This window comes from Phyllobates terribilis, unplaced genomic scaffold, assembly GCF_046119375.1.
Source record: "Phyllobates terribilis strain yellow unplaced genomic scaffold, ASM4611937v1 Scaffold_5__5_contigs__length_657084704, whole genome shotgun sequence".
In the NCBI taxonomy this organism is placed as follows: domain Eukaryota; kingdom Metazoa; phylum Chordata; class Amphibia; order Anura; family Dendrobatidae; genus Phyllobates; species Phyllobates terribilis.
In genome coordinates, this window is record NW_027362765.1 from 374,242,896 (window position 1) to 374,263,153 (window position 20,258).

The 20,258-nt window shown below is 47.1% G+C and overlaps 1 protein-coding gene across 1 annotated transcript; it reads left to right on the forward strand.

The window, feature by feature from the left end:
* Window positions 1–4,571, forward strand: LOC141273228 (trypsin-like). Its single transcript, XM_073684799.1, has 5 exons — window positions 1–132; window positions 293–446; window positions 1,290–1,543; window positions 3,406–3,542; window positions 4,345–4,571. Exons 1-5 carry the CDS (start codon window positions 66–68, stop codon window positions 4,492–4,494), a joined length of 762 nt encoding a protein of 253 aa, XP_073540900.1. The 5' UTR covers window positions 1–65; the 3' UTR covers window positions 4,495–4,571.
* Window positions 4,572–20,258: the final 15,687 nt, after the last annotated feature.

Below are 20,258 nucleotides of genomic sequence, written 5' to 3' on the forward strand. Positions count from 1 at the left end.
ACTTTCTCTTGGGTGAGGAGGGGGCAGACGGGTGATAGCTTTTTGGGTATAAATATCTGTGGTTTATGCTCCATATTCATTCTGGATCCATCATGAAACTTCTCCTAATCTGTGTGCTCCTCGGAGCAGCTGGTGAGTGCAGGGCTTTCTTCATATTGATATAACTTATTTTCTATTAACTCTTTTGAGGATTTTTTATGTTTTTCATTATGTTCTCAGCTTTATACATTTGTTACATTAATAAGACACCAATATGAATATCATATAATTTGATTTATTGTTATGTTCTCAGCTGCTTTTGAGGATGATGACAAGATTGTGGGAGGTTACACCTGTGCCAAAAACTCCGTACCCTGGCAGGTGTCCCTGTACTCCGGCTATCACTTCTGTGGTGGATCCCTGATCAACAGCCTGTGGGTGATCTCCGCCGCTCACTGCTACAAGTCGTAAGTTACCAGAATTTCAATCAAGACTGAATTATTTAATTTTGTTAAAATTGTGGAATAGCCACATGTGCATTTCATACTAGTTTAATTTCTTAAAATTGTGATTTCTCTGATTACTATCATATTAGACATGGGGTGGTTTATATATTATCACAAAATCATTCAAGGGGTTGTCCGAATGGTTAAAATTGCAAAGTGCCTATAAAAATAAGCAACTTTGCAGCTTAATTCTTGTTAAAAATCTTCTTTGTTTTCAAAGATAGAGGGATTTTTAATTCCTTAGTTTACAGCTCATTGTTTAGGTTTCTGGCCACATTGAGTCTATGCTTTGAAGTTTGTCAGTGCCATTCCGAAGCTGGTTGGGTTGCTGGATCTGGTCTTCTTCAGTTCCCTAGTGCTTTTCCCATACTACAGAGACAAATGTGCCTCTGCTAACAGCATGGAAGGGCGATTAGCTTGGATCAGTAGTGAGACCATTCCACTGGTCCAAACTTTCAAACTTCAGGAGTGCACGGCCTCCTGGCAACCAAGACATTTTGTGGGACTGAAATATTGATGACCAAGAATGTTTGATCTCTCTTCTGATGATTGTTGAGGGTTCTGGGAAGGGTCATTTACAGCCATCATTTTTTTGTGCAATGGTAAACCCTTTAACTTACAGAAATTACTGCTGAACTGAAAAACCACAAACAAGCTATGAAGAAGCATAGTGCTATTCAGGAAAGCAAGTTAACATCTTTCCCCAAGTTTAGTCAAACATTTTAGAGCTCGTCCACCAGAGCAAGTATGTGTGGAATAATATTTATTATAATATTTATTAAATTCTTTGTAATTTTCTTGCAGGAGCGTACAGGTCAGACTGGGAGAGCACAACATCGCTGTCAGTGAAGGTACCGAGCAGTTCATCAACTCCGCCAGAGTCATCAGACATGCCAGCTACAGCTCCTGGACCCTGGACAATGACATCATGTTGATCAAGCTGGCTTCTGCCGCCTCCGTCAACTCCTACGTCCAGCCTATTGGTCTGCCCAGTGGCTGCCCTGCTGCCGGTACCAGCTGTCTGATCTCCGGATGGGGCAACACCCTCAGCAGTGGAAGTAAGTCACAAAATATATAAGATATTTATCAGAATTATCATAAATATTGTTATGAAGGCAATGGGAATTGAGTAGGAGGTTATGGACATGTTACCTTGTTGGAGTTTGCTCAAAAGTGAAGACTTCTCAGACATGGAAAGTAGACTGCTCAGTGGTGGAGACCGCTCAGGGGTAGAGACTGCCCAGGGGTGGAGACTGCTCAAACGTGGAGAGTAGACTGCTCAGAGGTGGAGACAGCTCAGGGGTAGAGACTGCTCAGGGGTGGAGACTGCATAGAGAGGAACATTTTTTTTTCAAAGAACTCTAGTAAATAAAAAATGCCAAAAAATATTATGTTTTCAAAAACTTACAGATGTTACTGCACAAACTTTTATCCATAGGAGAGATAATAAATGTGTCATTAGTGAAGATCCAACTGCTGGGACTCCAACCTATCGCAAGAACTGTAGTTCCAAAGTCTCATGTTAATATAACAGTGATATACATGCATTACCACCACTTTATCCACGTCTATAGGTCTATAGGAGGAGTAGGATGACCCAACTATAGATGATAAATGGACCTACAGCTACATTCACTTGAGGGACACTGTTCTTGTGATCGTTGTGTGTTCCAGCTGTTTGACTGCAACCAATCATACATTTATCAATTGGTGTTCTTATCTGAAAACCTAGAAGTTTTGAGCCAATCAAGAAAACAAAACCATATAACCTATTACACCATTATGGTATTTTTCCATCTGCAGTCAGAATTTGGCTTTATGTTCTGCCACAAGGGCAGAAAAATGGAATTCACTGTATAACAGTTCATTATTTCTGCCACAGCATCCTCCATTTTACTGTAAAAAATAGTGCAGAAGACAACACAACACTTTTTTTTCCCGTTTTTTTTTTTATTTTTATTTTTTATAGAATTTGTGATGGAGCCTCCCCTGAAGATGTGAACAAAGCCTAATATAGGCTCCAGCCAATCCTTCAGCATCATTGTGCTGTGATGAGACCTTTGGAGGGACTTGTAGGATGACCTGACTTGGAAATAGCAATTAACATCTGACTGATAGATATTAAGGATTTGGAAACAAAAAAACATCTAATCATGAAGATATTAGTCATGTAGAAAACATATTGTGATAGTAAGTGCCAAACTTTAACAATGAACTTCAAGAGAGGACTCGGAAACACTGTGGTTAGGTTTCCTTTCCTATCCAGATTCAGTTAAAGGAAATCCAAAACTCAAATTAAATTAAACCACTGCACAGTCATATAGAAGACTGTAGATTTTACTACTTTACTTTTACATAAAAATAATTTTATAAAATATGCAAATTAGCTGTCCTTGGTGCACCCTTGGTTGTGGCCAAGAGCTCAGTGCACCTTTCCGCCCCCTCAATTACCATCCTCCACACTTCCCCTTAGTTTGATTGACAGTAATCGCTTAGCATGCTGCCTGACTTGAATTGAATCAGCCACCATGCACGCCCATGCTCACACTGAAGGAGCCCAGTTTGTTAATGCAGGGATGAGGGGGATGGGAGCATGTTCACACTGACAATGTGTACATGTGCACTCTGCTCTCCTGGAGTGTGAGCATGAGCGTTCAATTCAGTCAGTGCTCAAAAGGATAGCTTTCAATCAAGCAAGGCAAAGGCATGGTGACGGAGCTGTGCACTAAGCCCTTAGCCATGTCACTGGTGCATTAAGGGCCCCTGATAAGTATATGTAAAATATAACATTGTAGGTGCGATTTTTATAGGGGTAAGTCCACTATAAGACTGTATAAGTGGTTTAATTTGACTTTGGTGGTGACTGACTCTCGTTATTAATTTTGAGGTTTAATATGCTGATATTTTCATTTACTTTTAGCCAACATGCCCAACCTTCTCCAGTGTGTGGATGCCCCCGTCCTGACTGCCGCCCAGTGTAGCAACGCCTACCCCGGAGAGATCACCGGCAACATGATCTGCGTTGGATACTTGGAAGGAGGCAAAGATTCCTGCCAGGTAATGTGAATTTTTAATGTTAATGAATTTCAGATCTGTAACCCTACGATGGAAGCTGTTCTCGAGGACTAGAAAAACATGGCTGATTTCTTCCACAAACAGTGCCCCGCTTGTCTTTAGGTTGCATATGTCATTGAAGCTCAGATCCATTCATCCATATTTTTTTTTCCTATTCTATGGAACCACTTTACGGTACACCTATACATTATGCTTTAGAACTTTGATCGATCCCACCGACCAAGCATGTAACATGAATAGAGTTGCCTAAGCTCTTCCTTATGTTCTGTTTGAACAAGCCCAATCCCTTGTTCTCACAGGAAATAAGCAGTCGTCAGAGGTGTCTGGCAGCCGCTTATTCCATTGAGAACACAAACACGCTTGACCCAGCCAGACAGTTTAGTTGATGAGTCAGAGGAGGGCATTTGGCTAACAAATGATATTTACTATGCAGTTAAAAACTTAATGCCGACCCTCAAAGTGTTGGTAAAGATATAAAGTATTTATTAGTAATGAAAATACAGTACATAATGAAGACGAGTGAGAGAGTTTAAATCTCCTAATAGCAATCTAAATAAAATTACTCTATTATTTTTTATTTTCATTAAAAATGAATATAAACTTACCAACACATAAAGGGTCAGCATTGGGTTTTTAACTACCTATTTCCAGTTCCACGTGGTTGGGTATCACGTGTTTCCAGTGCCCTCAGTGAGATAATTAAATGCAGATTTGTCTCCAACTTACATACATGATATTTACTGCACCAATAAAGCGCTAAAAAATTCTATTTGTATCTTTTCAGGGTGACTCTGGTGGACCCGTGGTCTGCAATGGACAACTGCAGGGTATTGTCTCCTGGGGATATGGCTGTGCCCTCAGAGACTATCCTGGTGTCTACACCAAGGTCTGTAACTACAACTCCTGGATCTCCAGCACTGTTGCTGCCAACTAAACATCTACTTTCTTTTGCTAATATATGGTATTTCATAACATTGTAGCAGTTAAAATAACAATAAAAATGTAAAACAAGTCACGACTTCAGTTCTTTTGTCTTTTCCATCCAGTTTACCCAAATATGCTGTTGTATTTTTTGAGGTAGTTACTAGTGTTCAGCCACCCCCGTAGTGTTCGAGTTCGGTTCGGTTCGTCGAACACCCGTGTGTTCGCCGAACTGTTCGTCGAACTGTTCGTCGAACACCTTCGAACACCGTTAAAACCAATGGCAGGCAAACAAAAACACATAGAAACACATAGAAAACACCTTCAAAGGTGTCCAAAAGCTGACAAACTGCTCAGAAGACACAACTAACACATGGAAAAGTGACAAGTACATATAGTCATGCGAAAAGAAAAGAGGTGGAGGAGTAAAAGGAGGGGGAGACACAGATATAGGCATGTCATGCCCTTCTAAAATCCAAAAAGTGAGAAGCCGACACGGCCAGTCCGCTCCTGCCCGTGCCACCTCCGTGTCGCCGGGTTTGTGCCAGAGCCGCGGTGAACCCTGATGGCCAGCCCCCCTCTCCCAATACTGGTGCCTGTCCGCTGGTGGGTCGAGCGAGCCCCCCTGTGGTGGAGGCAGCTCTAAGATTTTTAATTTAAATTGTCTCTCTAATTTGAATGAATACACTTTAAATCCATTTACAAGGATCTATTGGAGGGCAAGTCTCATGCCAGCAGCCGCGTAATTCCAGCTCCAGTAGCGTCCACTAAAGCTGCTGCAGTTAAAAAGCTTTTATAAGGATCGAGCTCGGCTGTCCACCGCAAGGCATCCTACTGCCAGTCCCAGCCCCTATGCCTTGGGGTGCCTCCTGATGCTCTTCACTGAGTATCCCATGGTCCCGAAGCATTTCCTTTGAAAAAATTAAGTGTCTAAACTACAGGTGGTGTAGCTTGCTTAACAGCCGGGATAATCCGCTGACTAGCAGACACTGCTACTAGGCACAAAGTATTTCCTGGGCTAGATGCAGTTAAAAATTTGTAATTAGATACTCTCGTTGGATGCTGAGAAAGCATTCCATAGAGTCTCCTGGCACGCCATATATGATTCTCTTAAAAAGCTTGGGGTAGGGGTCTAGGGGACCCTTTTATAGCCAAAATCACGGCCCTGTATCGCAATACGTCACCTAGGCTGAAGATAAATGGAACTGTAGCACCCTGAGGGCTCAGTTGCTACAGACGTATTGCACCTCACCCAGAGGTGTGATATCTCACTCTCAGGTAAGGATGGAGTGTGGATCAGGACCCGACACCTGCATGCATTACACCACATTGCCGTGGGGCAGGGCGACCAATATGCCCCTGAGATGGGCACGACAGTCCCTGTCCCTGGCTGGAGTGGGGAGAGGGAACACTGAGGAAGGGGAACCCTGTAGTGCAGGAGCAGGGAGGAAGCAGTTCCTGGGTGCATTGAGAAGTTAGTATAAAAGGTGGGCACCATCTTAGTTCAGTGCAGAGAAGTCTGAGCAGAAGTGGCAGGGAGCAGGGGCTCTGCATGAGCTCTGCTCCGGAGGCGGGCCTAGTAACAGAGGCCCAGGCCTGGAAGAGGGAGAAGGAAGGAAGAGGAGCGGAGAAGGCTCCAGGAACGAGGAATGAAGGGATCCCAGGGGTGCGGACGGGTGAGTCGCCACCGCACGCCCGAATCCACCTGCGTGGAGGGGTCAGGCCAAAGGGGGAGACCGGTCCACGAACTAGTGGAGGCAGGAAACGACCCTCAGCTAGAAACCGGAGGCTCTGACATTTTATGTGGCGCAGCCCCTCGCTACACCCGCTAGGAAGGCACCACATAGGGTCAGGGAAACTGGCGCCAAGTTTACCAAGAGGAGGCCCGAGGCAGCCGGACAGAAGTGTTGGTAAGAAAGGCCAGACAAAGGACACACAAAGGGGGTCCTGTGAAGTGCTCCAAAGTTATCTGGGAGTTGTCTGAGCCCCTCACCTGGTGAGCACAGTACGACGTGGGCAGCCGTTACCTGCAGACGTGGTCTGGATAATAAGAACTGTGAGTAAAGGCCCTGGACTGCATCACTGACTCCGTGTCGTTACTGCTGCTGCCCTGCACCATCACCCCCATCCTCCGCATACACTGCCCTGAGGCTATACTCCTCCCGTGGGGAGTTATGCTACGCTCTGCTGCACCCACAACACCAGCCTCAGCGGTCTGCCCTGTAGCGGCGGTTCACTCTGACCGCAATCCACGGGTGGCGTAGTCGGACATTTAAACATCAAAACCACATAAATAGTTCCGCCACTGGTTTGACCGCCCTGAGCCACGGAACCGGGTCGCCGCCACGAAGACTACAACCACCAGCATCCACCAAAAAGGGTCCGGCTCCGGGTGTCCCAAGGCCCAGGGGGTGCGTCAGAACATTTTCATCACCTTTCACAATCACCAATGGGACAAGGCAGGGATGTCCTCTGTCCCCTCTCTTATACATCCTAGTGACGGAGCACCTGCTCTCATCAATTCGCCATAACCCCAATATTAGGTGGATTGAGGTGGGAGGCACCGAGTACAAGTGCTCTCTATTTGCTGATGATGTCCTAGTATATATCACTCAATCACATATATCCATCCATGCTGTTATGGCTGAAATAGATCACTTTGTTACATGGTAAAATTTTAAAATCAATGCAGCGAAGTCTGAGGCCCTCGATGTCTCCCTCCCCAAATCCATATAGGATTCCATCCAGTCCAACTTTCCCTTTGCCTGGCCCTCACAGGGTATCAAATACTTAGGAATTCCTATTCATAGAGACCTCTCCCATCTATGTTATCTTAATTTTGGGCCCTTTATTGAACAATTCCATACAGACCACGGTTGGCAAGTTAGAACTGTAAGATTCACTACGTGAACCGCTGGTGTTTTGTGGAAAAGCACATGTACACCGCGTTCCAAATTATTATGCAAAAAGTGTTTAGGAGTGATAAGGGAAGAATTTGTTTGTTTGTCAGTTAAACTCATTGATGGTGATGTGTGTCAGGGCTCTTTATATCACTGTAAGCAATTGCAGACACCTGTGCTAATTAGTTTGGCAGGTGTGTTCAATGAAAGGCAAGACTACTTAAGAAGGCTCTCTCACATTATTAAGCAGCCTACATTTTCTGCCAAAATGGGAAAGAAAAAGGATGTGTCGGCTGCTGAGAAGCAACAAATTGTGGAGTGTTTAGGATGAAGTGTCTTGGCAATCAAGAAGTATGTAGCTGATTCACAGTACACACGTGTGCGTGCTGATAAGGGCAAATTGAGGACTCTTTCCTACAGGCAATTACGTCAGGTTGAAAGAGAAGCGGCAAAAAAGCCTTGTCATAGCAGCAGACAAGTTTTTGAAGCTGCTTGTGCCTCCAACGTCCCCCGAACAACAAGATGCAGGGTCCTTCAGAGGTTTGCAGCTGTGCATATGCCATCCTGTCGACCTCCTCTATCCACTTCACACAAGCAGAAACGGCTCCAGTGGGCCAAACATTACATGAAGACTGATTTCAAAACTGTTTTGTTCACGGATGAGTGCCGTGCAGCGCTCGATGGTCCAGATGGATGGAGTGGAGGATGGCTGGTTGATGGACACCCCACGCAAACACGGCTACAGCGCCAACAAGGAGGAGGTGGAGTAATGTTTTGGGCTGGAATCATGGGGAGAGAGATTGTCGGCCCCTTTAGGATCCCTGAAGGCGCTAAAGATGAACTCCATAATGTATGTGGATTTTCTCAAACAGCACTTCCTGCCATGGTTCAAGAAGAAGAACCGTGTATTTCACAGCAAGATCATTTTTCTGCATGATAATGCCCCATCTCATGCTGCACATAAAACATCTGCATCTCTGGCTGATATGGGCATAAAAGGGGACAAACTTATGGTGTGACCCCCATGCTCCCCTGACCTCTACCCCATTCAGAACCTTTGGAGCATCATTAAAAGGAGTGTCTATGATGGCGGGAGGCAGTTCACATCTAAGCAACAGCTCTGGGAGGGTATTCTGTCCTCATGCAAAACAATTGAAGCAGAAACCATCCAAAACCTGACAAATTCAATGGACGAGAGAGTTCAGAAGCTCCTTTCGAACAAGGGGTCCTATGTGAAAATGTAACATCACCTAGAATAAAGATTTGAGTTGAAAACTGTTTGATTTCAGTTTCTAACAACCTGCTAATGCTTATAATTTCAAAAATGACCATTTTTTTGGTCTTTATTAAAATGAAAAGGTTGATCGAAAAGTTTGGGGGATCTAAGAGTGTGGCAACCCAGTAGTCATGATTACTTCGAATTCTGACAATATGAGGGTCATGCTGCAGGTAGTGCAGCAAGAAGGCACTTATGTGTCTTGCGCATCTCGGAGCCCCAAAATTATTTTCCGGGCTAGATGCAGCTAAAAATTATTTTTAATTTTAAATCTGGTGGAGCTTATTATAGATGGCCTAATAGGATCAGTGCTGCACACTGCTACAAAGCCCAAATTATTTTCCAGTCAAGATACAGATGTAACATACCTGGCGGCGTCCTTGCATGGTGGTCCATCTCCCACTGTGCAAGAGCGCGCACTTGATCTCCAGTCCAGAATGTCTCTCTGGCTTCCCTCCATGCTGTCTGTTTGTGTCTGTTTCTGCTGCTTAAGGGCGGCGCCCGATCACTTCCTGCTTTTTGTACCTGCTGTGGGTCACACCCCTTGTGCGTCCTCAGCCTATTGCTGTCTGTCACCTGGTATATAGCTCAGCTGCTCCCATCTATCCCTGCCTGAGCATAGTGTTTCATTCAGTGTGTGCTTTCACTCTGAAGATGCCAGGTCCCGTTCTTTGTCTCCTGTCTTGCGGTATCAGTTCCCGTGTCTGAACTGAGTCCTGTCTATGTCTCCTGCCTTGCGGTATCAGTTCCCGTGTCTGAGCTGAGTCCTGTCTTTGTCTCCTGCCTTGCGGTATCAGTTCCCGTGTCTGAACTGAGTCCTGTCTGTGTACTCTTGCCTGCTGCCTTTCCTGGAGGCTGTATTTCCAGGCCTGTCTGAACACGCTCCTAGCCTGTTCCTCCCGCCTTCTAGGGGCCGATTACCTAGATCCGTTCCTGTATCTTGTCTGTCCTGTCTGAACACGCTCCTAGCCTGTTCCTCCCGCCTTCTAGGGGCCGATTACCTAGATCCGTTCCTGTATCTTGTCTGTCCTGTCTGAACACGCTCCTTGCCTGTTCGTCCCGCCTCTCTGGGGGCCGATTACCCAGACCTGCACCTGTATCTTGTCTGTTCTGTCTGAACACGCTCCTTGCCTGTTCGTCCCGCCTCTCTGGGGGCCGTATTCCCAGACCCGCTCCTGTGTCCCGCTCCTGTGTCGGTCTCGTCCGTACACTCAGTTCCAGTCTGTACTCTCTCCTATCTTTCATCTGTCTTTTCTCTATGTCCGTTCCTTTCCTTTTTCTGCAGAGTCTGAACTCGTACCTAACTCCTGCCTGTTGTCTCTGTACTCCCGTTTGTGAGTTTGTGGTCCACTCGCTACTTCACTGCAAGTACCCTGTGGGTGTCTGGCTCTGCCTTTCCCTTCCTGTCTGTTCCGTGTGAACAGAGCCCTGTCCCCCCTACTCAGCCTTGCCTGCTCTGACTCCTTTGCTCACTGCTCCGGCGGTTCTAGCCTGCTCTGACTCCTTTGCTCACCGCTCCGGCGGTTCTAGTCTGCTCTGACTCCTTTGCTCACCGCTCCGGCGGTTCTAGTCTGCTCTGACTCCTTTGCTTACCGCTCCGGCGGTTCTAGCCTGCTCTGACTCCTTTGCTCGCTGCTCCGGCAGCCTTGCTCCGCTCTGACCCTTTTGCTCGCTGCTCCGGCAGTCTCGCTCCACTCTTGCTCACCGCTCCAGGCGGCCTCGTCCTGCTTTACTCTTGCTCACTGCTCCTGCAGTCTCGCTCAGCTCTGATCCTTTGTTCACCGCTCCAGGCGGCCTCGTCCTGCTTTACTCTTGCTCACTGCTCCTGCAGTCTCGCTCAGCTCTGATCCTTTGTTCACCGCTCCTGGCGGCCTTGTCCTGCTCTACTCTTGCTCACCGCTCCAGGCGGCCTTGTCCTGCCCTGTTCTCGCTCACCTCTCTGGGCGGCCTCACTCTGCTGTGTTTGTCCGCCACATCTGTGGCTCTGTTCCTGAGTCCCAGTGTGTACTGGGTCCTATCCCGCCAGTGTCCCTACCTGCTAGTGCCTCCCTGTCTGCACTCTAGCTGTGCTTTCCTGTACCCCTCTGCCTGTATTGTTCCTGAGTCCCAGTGTGTACTGGGTCCTATCCCGCCTGTGTTCCTACCTGCTAGTGCCTCCCTGTCTGCACTCTAGCTGAGCTTGCCTGTACCCCCCTGCCTGCTTACCCGCCTGCCTGCATACCAGTCGTGCCTGCCTATACCCACCAGTCTGTGTGCCAGCCTACCAGTCTGTTCCTGTATTCCCCTGTGTGGGTCAACAGCCGTGTCCGGGGTCTGTCCTGGAGTAGCACCTGGTCCCTTTGCTCGGTTCCTCCTTGGTGCACTGGCGTCGTATGCCGTCGTGCGACCCTGGTCGGATCGGGTGAATACCTAGTTAAGCCCCTCCAGGCATTCACTCTCCGGCACGGTCCAGTGGAATCACTACAATCACACGCACACGCCGCTCAGCCCGGGCATGTGCATAACAGCATGCTCAGGCCATGGTTCCCGTTGAGCCCCACGGCCTTCGCTCTCTGAGAAGTTTTCCAGCGAATACATGCATTAAAATAAATAAATAATTTTTTTTTTCCTTAGCTGAGTTCCAGGCGAATTACGCACCGTCCAGATGGATCTATCAGCTCTCGTTCCTGCGGATCCGCCACGTTACTATGGGGATCCAAGACAGTGTCGTGCATTTGTGGAGCAATGCATGCTACACTTTAAGGCCTACCCTCTCTATTTTCCTTCCGATTGGGCTAAAGTGGCCTTTATGATTGACTACCTAGCGGGTGATGCCTTGAAATGGGTCACCCCCCTATGGGAAGCATGGGATCCTGTCGTCCTTGACCTGCAGGCCTTCCTGGTGGCCTTTCGTATGGTCTTCGAGGACCCTATCCCTGAAGCCCCTGCTGAAGCTTCACTTCCCAATATCCCAGAGCAGCCCCGACGGGTAATGCGTGTGGGTAGAGCAATAGTCCTCCAGCCCAATGAGACTACTGCCCACCCAGAATCCTCACAGGGTGACTACGCTTTCCGGAATACTTCTCCCAACCTCAAGAGGCAGTCCAGATGTGCTAGACGTAGAGGCAAGCCGTCACGCCAGGGTCTGTCCTCCCTGAGACCTTGATGAACGAATGTGCTCGCCACTGCTCGGTACTCACCTGAGCATCACTGTGCTCGACGAGCTTGGTGCTCGGCAAGTATTTCTAGGTTGCTCGGGCGGAAACTCGGGTCTCCTCCCTGCATGTTTGGCGCTTTTTATAGAGCCAATGAACGTGCAGGGATTGCCTGCCACGCACTGTAATGCCGTAACCATGTTGGTTGTGGCATTACAGTGATAGGCTGGCCACACAGCTTCATCAGGTATATATAACACCGGGCGCCGCAATGCTTGTGACAGTCTATCTCGGAATCAGGCAGAGAAGGGAGAGCTGCTGCTGCGTCAAGGAGAGATTTGCTTGTTTATAGTTAGTATAGGTACTCCACAACATATATATATATCCAACTGAACTAACAATCCTTCTGAGGACTAATCCAGCTGCATATATTCAGTGGTGATAGCAGGAGTTAGGCAGGCAGTCAGCGTATGTGACAGACTGCAGTGCATGATACAGCACAAGAGGGTCCACTGAACATACTGTTAGTATAGGTATTCCACAACATATATATATCCATCTGAACTAACAGTCCTTCTGAGGACTAATCCAGCTGCATATAATCAGTGCCGGGCAGGCAGGTAGTATATGTGGCAGACTGCAGTGTATGATACAGCACAAGAGGATCCTTGAACGTCCTGTCAGCTGCTGCTGTAATAATTACAGATATTTCTAGACATAGAAAGGCAATTTTTTTTTTGATCTTAATTCTGGTTATTTGCTTAAAAAGCAATCCAGAGTATACCAATTTTCTGCTCCATTTGCTTGTTCTCACTGCACAGTAAAGCCAGATCTGTTCCATATTTTCATAATCCAGAAATTTAAAATGAACGTGGAAAGTATTGGCCTCCTTTTCCATTCTGTTGCAGTGTGTCGGTGAAGCTATTCACACTAGGTCCCTGTGTAGAATAATATTAGTAAATTACAGGTCTACTATTTAAAACAGTGGTTTTCTGTCAGACATATCACCTATAAGACTGTTCAAAAGTCAGACATTTCTTCCATTTTCATTTCGTTGCAGTGTGTCGGTCAAGCTATTCACACTACGTGTCTGTAAAGAATAGTATTAGCAAATTACAAGCCTGCTATTTAAAATTGTAGTTCTCTGTCAGACATATCACATATAACTGCTTTCCAAAATCAGCCATTTCTCATGAACGTAGAAAATATTGTCCTCCATTAAAAATGGGCAACGTGCGTGGCAAAGGACGGGGAAGTGGACGTGATGGTGATGGTACATACAGAGGCCGAGGACGTTGGGAAATCTGAAATTGTGCCACGACAAACACCCACATCTTGTCGCTCGACCTTCCTGTCCCAATTAATAGGGGATCGCAGAACACCACTATTGAACACAGAGCTGTGTCAATAGGTTATTGGTTGGATAGCAGATAATGCTTCCAGTCACTTAGCCACCACCACCACCACCCTGCCTTCCACATGGTCAATTCTCAGCAGCCGTGAGTCTGGACTGCATATTTCTCACCCTGATCCTCCTTTCTCATACCATGCCGAGTGCCCGGAGACAAGTGATCCCACACTTGGACACTCAGAAGAGCTGTTCACTTTTCCATTTGTAGATTCGGGCCTCTCGCTCAGCCAGCTTAAAGTGAGTCAAGAGGAGAACGAGTGTACCGATGCGCAAATATTGGAGCAGCCACAGTCACACGATGGCGATGGTGGGTAAAGTGCAATTACTGTCGCAAGAGTTGGATGATGATGATGATGAGACACAATTGCCAGAAAGTCAGGAGGAGGACCAGGGTGCAGAAGTGGAAGACGAGGTGGTGGATGATATAGTAACTGACCCAACCTGGCAGGGGAACATCTAGAGCGAGGACAGCAGCACACAGGGGGAGGGAGGCGAAGCACCACAAAAGGCAGGAAGAAGCAGCGTAATGGCCGCAGACACAAGAGTGGAAAGCGTTCCTCGTAATGCCAAGACGACGGAAGTTGCCAGTACAACTGTTAGGTCTTTCCGAGTCTGGTTATTTTTTAAAGACTCTGCAGATAACCACAAAAATGCCATTTGCACCACCTGCCAGCATCAGCAGGGGTAGCAAAACTAGCATCCTGACCACATCCTGCATGATCAGGCACATGTCAGCAAAGCACCCTACTAAGTGGGCCGAACCCCAGGGTCCAGCAACAGTGTCTGCGGGTGACACCACTGCTTGTTCTGCTGTTGTGCGTGCACGCCAATCCCCTATCCATGGTACATGCCAAGATGCCTCCCGCCCTGCACCTGTCCTTGCACACTCTCAACTAGCACCATCAGCAAGCACGTCCAAGTGCAGCTTTCAGTTGTCCCTACCCTAGTCCTTGGAAAGTAAATGCAAATACGCAGCCAACGCCCCACAGGTCACACTACTAAATTCACACATTTTGTTAATGCTTGCGCTCGAAATGTTGCCTTTTAGGCTCATGGAGACGGAAGCTTTCCACAGCCTGATGGTGGCGGCCATCTCTCTGTACTCGGTCCCCAGCCGCTACTATTTCTCCCAGTGTGACGTTCCCGCATTACACGAGCACGTGTCCCACAACATTAGACGTGCGCTCAACAATGCAGTTACTGGGGAAGTCATCCTAACCACAGACACGTGGACAAGTGCTTGTGGGCAAGGACGCTACATCTCGCTGACGGCACACTGGCTTACTATAGTGGAAGCTGGGACCCAGTCGGACCTTGGGATGGAACACATCCTCCCGACGTCGATAAATGCGGGCCCTGGGTTAATCAGGGTTGCCCCCACATTCTACAGCTCCTGCACCTCATCCTCTTCAGCCTTCATCTCTGAAATGACCACATCAGTCGCAAGCTGGAAGCACTGCAGCACTGCCTCTGCCAAGCTGCAACAGGCTGTGCTGAAGCTAATATGCTTAGGTGACAAACTGCACAACGCTGAAGAGTTGTGGACAGCTCTGAAACAGCAGGCAGACCTGTGGCTGACACCGCTGAACCCACAGCCAGGCATGGTCGTTTTTGACAATGGCCGGAATCTAGTGGTAGCTCTGAGGTGAAGCGAGCTCATACGTGTACCATGCCTGGCCCGTGTGCTTAACCTCATGGTTCAATGGCTTATCAAAACCTACCCGGATCTGTCGGTTTTACTTGTCAAATTATGCCGCCTGTGTGCCCATTTTAGAAAGTCAGCTACATCTTCTGCCGCCCTTGCCGTGCTTCAGCAGCATTTGCAGCTTACAGCTCACCGACTGATCTGCAATGTCCCCATGTGTTGGGACATTGCAGATGTTGGGAAGGATTTGTGACCAGAAGAGGGCAGTTGTTGACTACCAGCATCAACAAGGTCGTCGGTTTTCAGGTCAGTCTCCAAACATAACACCTCAGGAGTGGACATGGATATCAGACATATTTAACATCCTCCAAAACTTTGACGACTCCACCAAGATGGTGATCGGCGATGACGACATAATTAGCGTCACCATCCCTCTTCTCCGTCTTCTGAAACGCTCTCTGCTCACAATTAAAGAGGATGCATAGCAGGCGGAGCATGATGAGATGGAGCAAGGAACCATACAGGATGATTACACACAGCCCAGTCTCATCTCATCCCAATGTGGATTAGGCGACAATGAGGAAGAGGAGGAGGAGGAAGAACTGGAGCTAGTTTCCTACGCTATAGACGGTACTACTTGCACAACTGTCATACCGTCTGTTCAGCGTGGATGGCCTGAGGACAGGGAGGAGGAAGAAGAGGAGGAGGATGAGGAGGAGAGTATGGTCAGTCGCCCTCTTGATGAGGACACGGAAGTCTTGACTCTTTGCAATCTGGTACACGTGGTTGATTTTATGTTACGTTGCCTTTCCCGTGAACCTCGTCTTGTCCAAATTTTGGGTGAAAGTCATTATTGGTTGGTGACACTTCTAGACCCACGCTACAAGGAGAACTTTTTGTCTCTTATTCCCTTGCATGACAGGCCTAATAAAATGGTGCAGTAAGAGAAGGCCCTTGCTTCGGAATTATTAAAAAAATCTGAAAATCTGAAAACGCTGGCGGCAGAGGTCACAGTTCGTTGGACAACCAAGGAGTAAAGGCGAGAGAGACACAAATGCAATCGAGCAGAGGCAGAGGAACACTGTCATAGTTCTGTGACAGTTTTCTCAGACCCTCCCATTGCACAAGCCTTGAGGCGTGGGGTACTCTCTCAAAGAATGAAAAGTTTCGGAAGATGGTGAGAGAGTACCTTGCTAACCGTACCAATGTCCTCTGTGATTCCTCTGTGCCTTAGAATTATTGGGTATCCAAGCTGGACACATGGCATGAACTGGCTCTACGCCTTGGAGGTCCTGGCCTGCCCTATCGCTAATGTTTTGTCAGAGGGGGTTTTAGTGCCACCGGTGGAATAATAACCGATAGGCGCATCCGCCTGTCAACTGAAAATGCTTACAGGCTGACTCTTATAAAAACACTTCTCAACACCACCGAATGATAGCAGCGTAACATAAACTCAAATAAAGTGTCTTTTTTTTGGGAGGTCTAACTCTATTCCCATGTACCTCTGTCTTCATACCCATACATGGGTATACGCTTCTTGATTTTGTCTATTTGCTCTTGTCCTCCTCCTTCTCCGCACCCTCATCCTCCACTACCATATCACCACTAGTGTTGAGCGAGTATGTTCTATTAACCCTTTCGCCGAGTATGCTCGGGCCGAGCTCTGAGTATTTACAGCTGCTCGGTGATATGGTTGAATCGCTCCCGTGTGCATGATTTGCAACTGTTTATCAGTTTTAGTACATGTAAGTAATGTCTATTTCTTACACATTCCTCACATTTAATAAAGCTGTCAAACAGTTGCAAATCATGCACACTGGAGCGATTCAACCATATCACCGAGCAGCTGTAAATACTCGGAGCTCGGCCCGAGCATACTCGGACCAGAACATACTTGCTCAACACTAATCACCACATTATGTACCATATCAACATATCTACGTCTCTTGCAAGGGACATTGGAGTTCCTCCAAATTTTTGGCAGCCATTGCTTCACTGCATAGGCAAACGTTATGGGAGACACACTTCCTAATAATGGGAACATTGTTTTTAGGAGGCCCTTCCACCTCTACGTCTCTTGCAAGGGGCATTGGAGTTACTCCAAAATGTTAGCAGCCGTTGCTTCACTGCATAGGCAAACAGTATGGGAGACTCACTTCCTAATAATGGGAGCATTTTTTTCAGGAGGCCCTCCAACCTCTACGTCTCTTGCAAGGGGCATTGGAGTTCCTCCAAAGTTTTAGCAGCCGTTGCAGTTACTGCATACGCAATAACAGTATAGGAGACCCACTCGTTAATAATGGGAACAACAAAGCATAGTCGGCTAATGGCTCTCTAACAATAGTGAGGGCCGACTGCTGGCCCTTTAGGAAAAGTAAGGGCTGCCTGGTGGCCTTATAAAAATAGGCTTTGTGACTTTCAGAGTCCCTCCATCATAAATGAAACAGGATGTGTCTGATGATGTGTCACACACCACATGACCAGATAAAGTTGTAAAATGTTAAAATGACATTTCCTGGTGAATGCATTTGTCTTGGTTGAAAGCAATGCAAAATTGCAAAAACTCATCAAAAATGGTACGTGTGAACATAGCCCAAGGTGAGGAGGAGCATTTTTGCTTTTGTATATTTATTTTGCCTTATATACAAGTCATTACCCTGGAAAGGATGTTCCTTAACATATTTCCCAGGAAAATCCATTTTGGATTCGTTTTTGTATGTTTTATTGTGAGTTCGTAAAAGTGACTTAATACCTCTGACAATGTTGTTGACAGCAGTGACCTGGGAGTCAGAAATGCTTCCAGGGGTCTTCCCCATGCTGTTCCCATGTCAATTGAGCACTATTCCCATCAATTTGGGCAATTTTTAGACCCTCTGCAGACCGCCAGGGGAGCCACCGGAAAAATGTTTCTCATAGACTTACATTGGGCTCGTTACTCAGTCTGAGCACTCGAGCATTTCAATTTTCTTGACTCGTACGACGAGTATCTGAGCATTTTAGCGCTTGCTCATCACTACTGCGAATCCTTCAGAAATAGGAGCATTATTTTCAGACATGCTTTAAGGAATCAGTGGACACCCTAGAATTGAAAGTAAGATAATAACCCAAACTATGTAGTACAATAACGTGGTATGAGCACCATGTGATCTTCTAGCCATCGGTGGGGAGCAAAACATGGGCAACTGTAAACGCTTCTCATGCTTTGTGGTCTGGCGAAGTTGTTACATTAATGACTTTCTAGATATGGGGGGGTCGCGTGTACCTATACCAGACTTCACGAATATTTAAATTGTTACATTTTGCTATTTAATGTCATGATTTTCTTTGTTGAACTGTCAGGAAATCAGTGTAGCAAGATGGTCAACTTTAATACAATGATGGGAATACCACACTCTAAGCCCTGTCTTGTCACCCCCACATTATATTAAAGGGGTTGTGCTACATTAAAAAATGTGGGGTGGTGGAGGGGTGCATGGGATGCTACTAGTGTTGAGCGAGCACTAAAATGCTCAGGTGCTCGAAGCTTGCGCCGAGCTCACCGTGATACTCGGGTGCTCGACCCGAGCAACGAGCCCAATGTTAGTCTGTGGGAGACCCGAGCATTTTTGCGGTGGCACCCCCGGCAGTCCGTAGAAAGCCTAAAAAGTGCCCAAAACGATAATGACAGTGCTCAAATGACATGGGGACAGCATGGGGATCGCCCCAGGAAGCATTTCTGACCCCCAGGTCACTGCTGTCAACAACGTGGTCAGAGGTATTAAGCCACTTTTATGGGCTCACAATAAAACGTTCAAAAACGAAACTGAAACTGCTTTCCTGTGAAATATGTTAAGGAACATCCTTTCCATGGTAAAGACTTCTGTATGAGGTAAAATAAATAACCAAAAACAAAAATACTCCTCCACACCTTGGGCTATGTTCACAAGTAGCATTTTGTATGCGTTTTTGCACTTTTATATTGCTTTCAACCGTGACAAATGCATTCACCGGGAAATGTCATTTTAACATTTTACAATCTTATCTGGCCATGTGCTGTGTGACACATGCATACAGTGCTGAAAAGACATGGGAACAGCATGGGGAAGACCCCTGGAAGCATCTCTGACACCCAGGTCACTGCCTAAAAGTGTGCCCATCAGAAGTGATTCATGCCGCATCAGACTTGCAAGTCCTTGTCCCAGGGCAGTGTTCAATTGTACCTCCCCCATTCCTTGCAATACAAGTGCAAGTATGCAGCCTGCCACCCACCCACCCCCAGGCTGCAATACCATACTGTTTGCTTGCTTGCACTTGAAATTGGGCCTTTTAGGCATGTGGAGGTGGAATCTGGCCACCACAACGTCATGGCTGCGTCGGTGCCTGGTATCCATACTCAGTCCCCAGCCGCCCGGCGGCCGGGAGTCCATACTCAGTTCCCAGCCGCCCCGTGGCCAGGTGCCCACACACGGTCCCCAGCCGCCTGGGGGCGGCCGAGTGTCCATATACGGTCCCCAGTTGCCCCTATTTGAAGGACAGCCTAACCACAAACACGTGGACAAGTGAATGTGGCCAGGGATGGTCCATCTGACTGACGCCGTCACACTGGGTTAATATTGTGGAAGCCGGGACACAGTTGGACACTGAAATGTAACACGTCCTCCAGACATAGAGGATTGCGGGTCCTGGGTCAATCAGGCTTCAACACAAAGTTTAGAAGGTAGACAGCAGCAGTGGTCGGCCTCCTACACAACGAGTAAATTATTCATAATCATGAGGCCATCCATCTCCTTAGCTTTCTGTTCCTTGGAATGCAAGCGCATGCATGTAGTAGCGGCTAGGCCTGAGGTGGTCAGCATTTTGGCACATATCCTACCCCCTCCGAAGATTGCTGGATGTTTTCCTGCTACTATCCCAGTTCTATGACTCCCGTTAAAACAAAGCTTCAGGTGAAGAATGATGGATGAGGTGGTGGCACAGGAGAAAGAACAGGAGGAACAGGGACCATTCACATCAATATCAGGCCAGTCAACCACACATGTCTGGTAGGATATGTTTCTGTACCAAAAGGAGAGGTTCGGCTACACAGCTATAGGGCATACAGTGAGTGCAATGCCTACCAAAAATTTCGAGGCATTCCAATGCCCCTTGGAAGTGACATGGAGGTCAGAGGGCCTTAACTAAACCGTTTTTTCCATTTATAGCAACTGGGTCTCCTGTACACTGTTGGCCTAAGCAGTGAATGGAAGGCTTTTCAAAAATTATGAGGAACTGCAATGCCCCTTGAAACAGACATGGATTACAGCGTACTTAAAACCTTCTACCCATTATTGGGGAGTGGGTCTCCCTTAGTGTTCGCCTATGCATAGAAAAGCAAAAGCTGACTAAAATTAGGAGAAAATGCAATGACCATTGGAAGAGTCGTGGAGGTTACA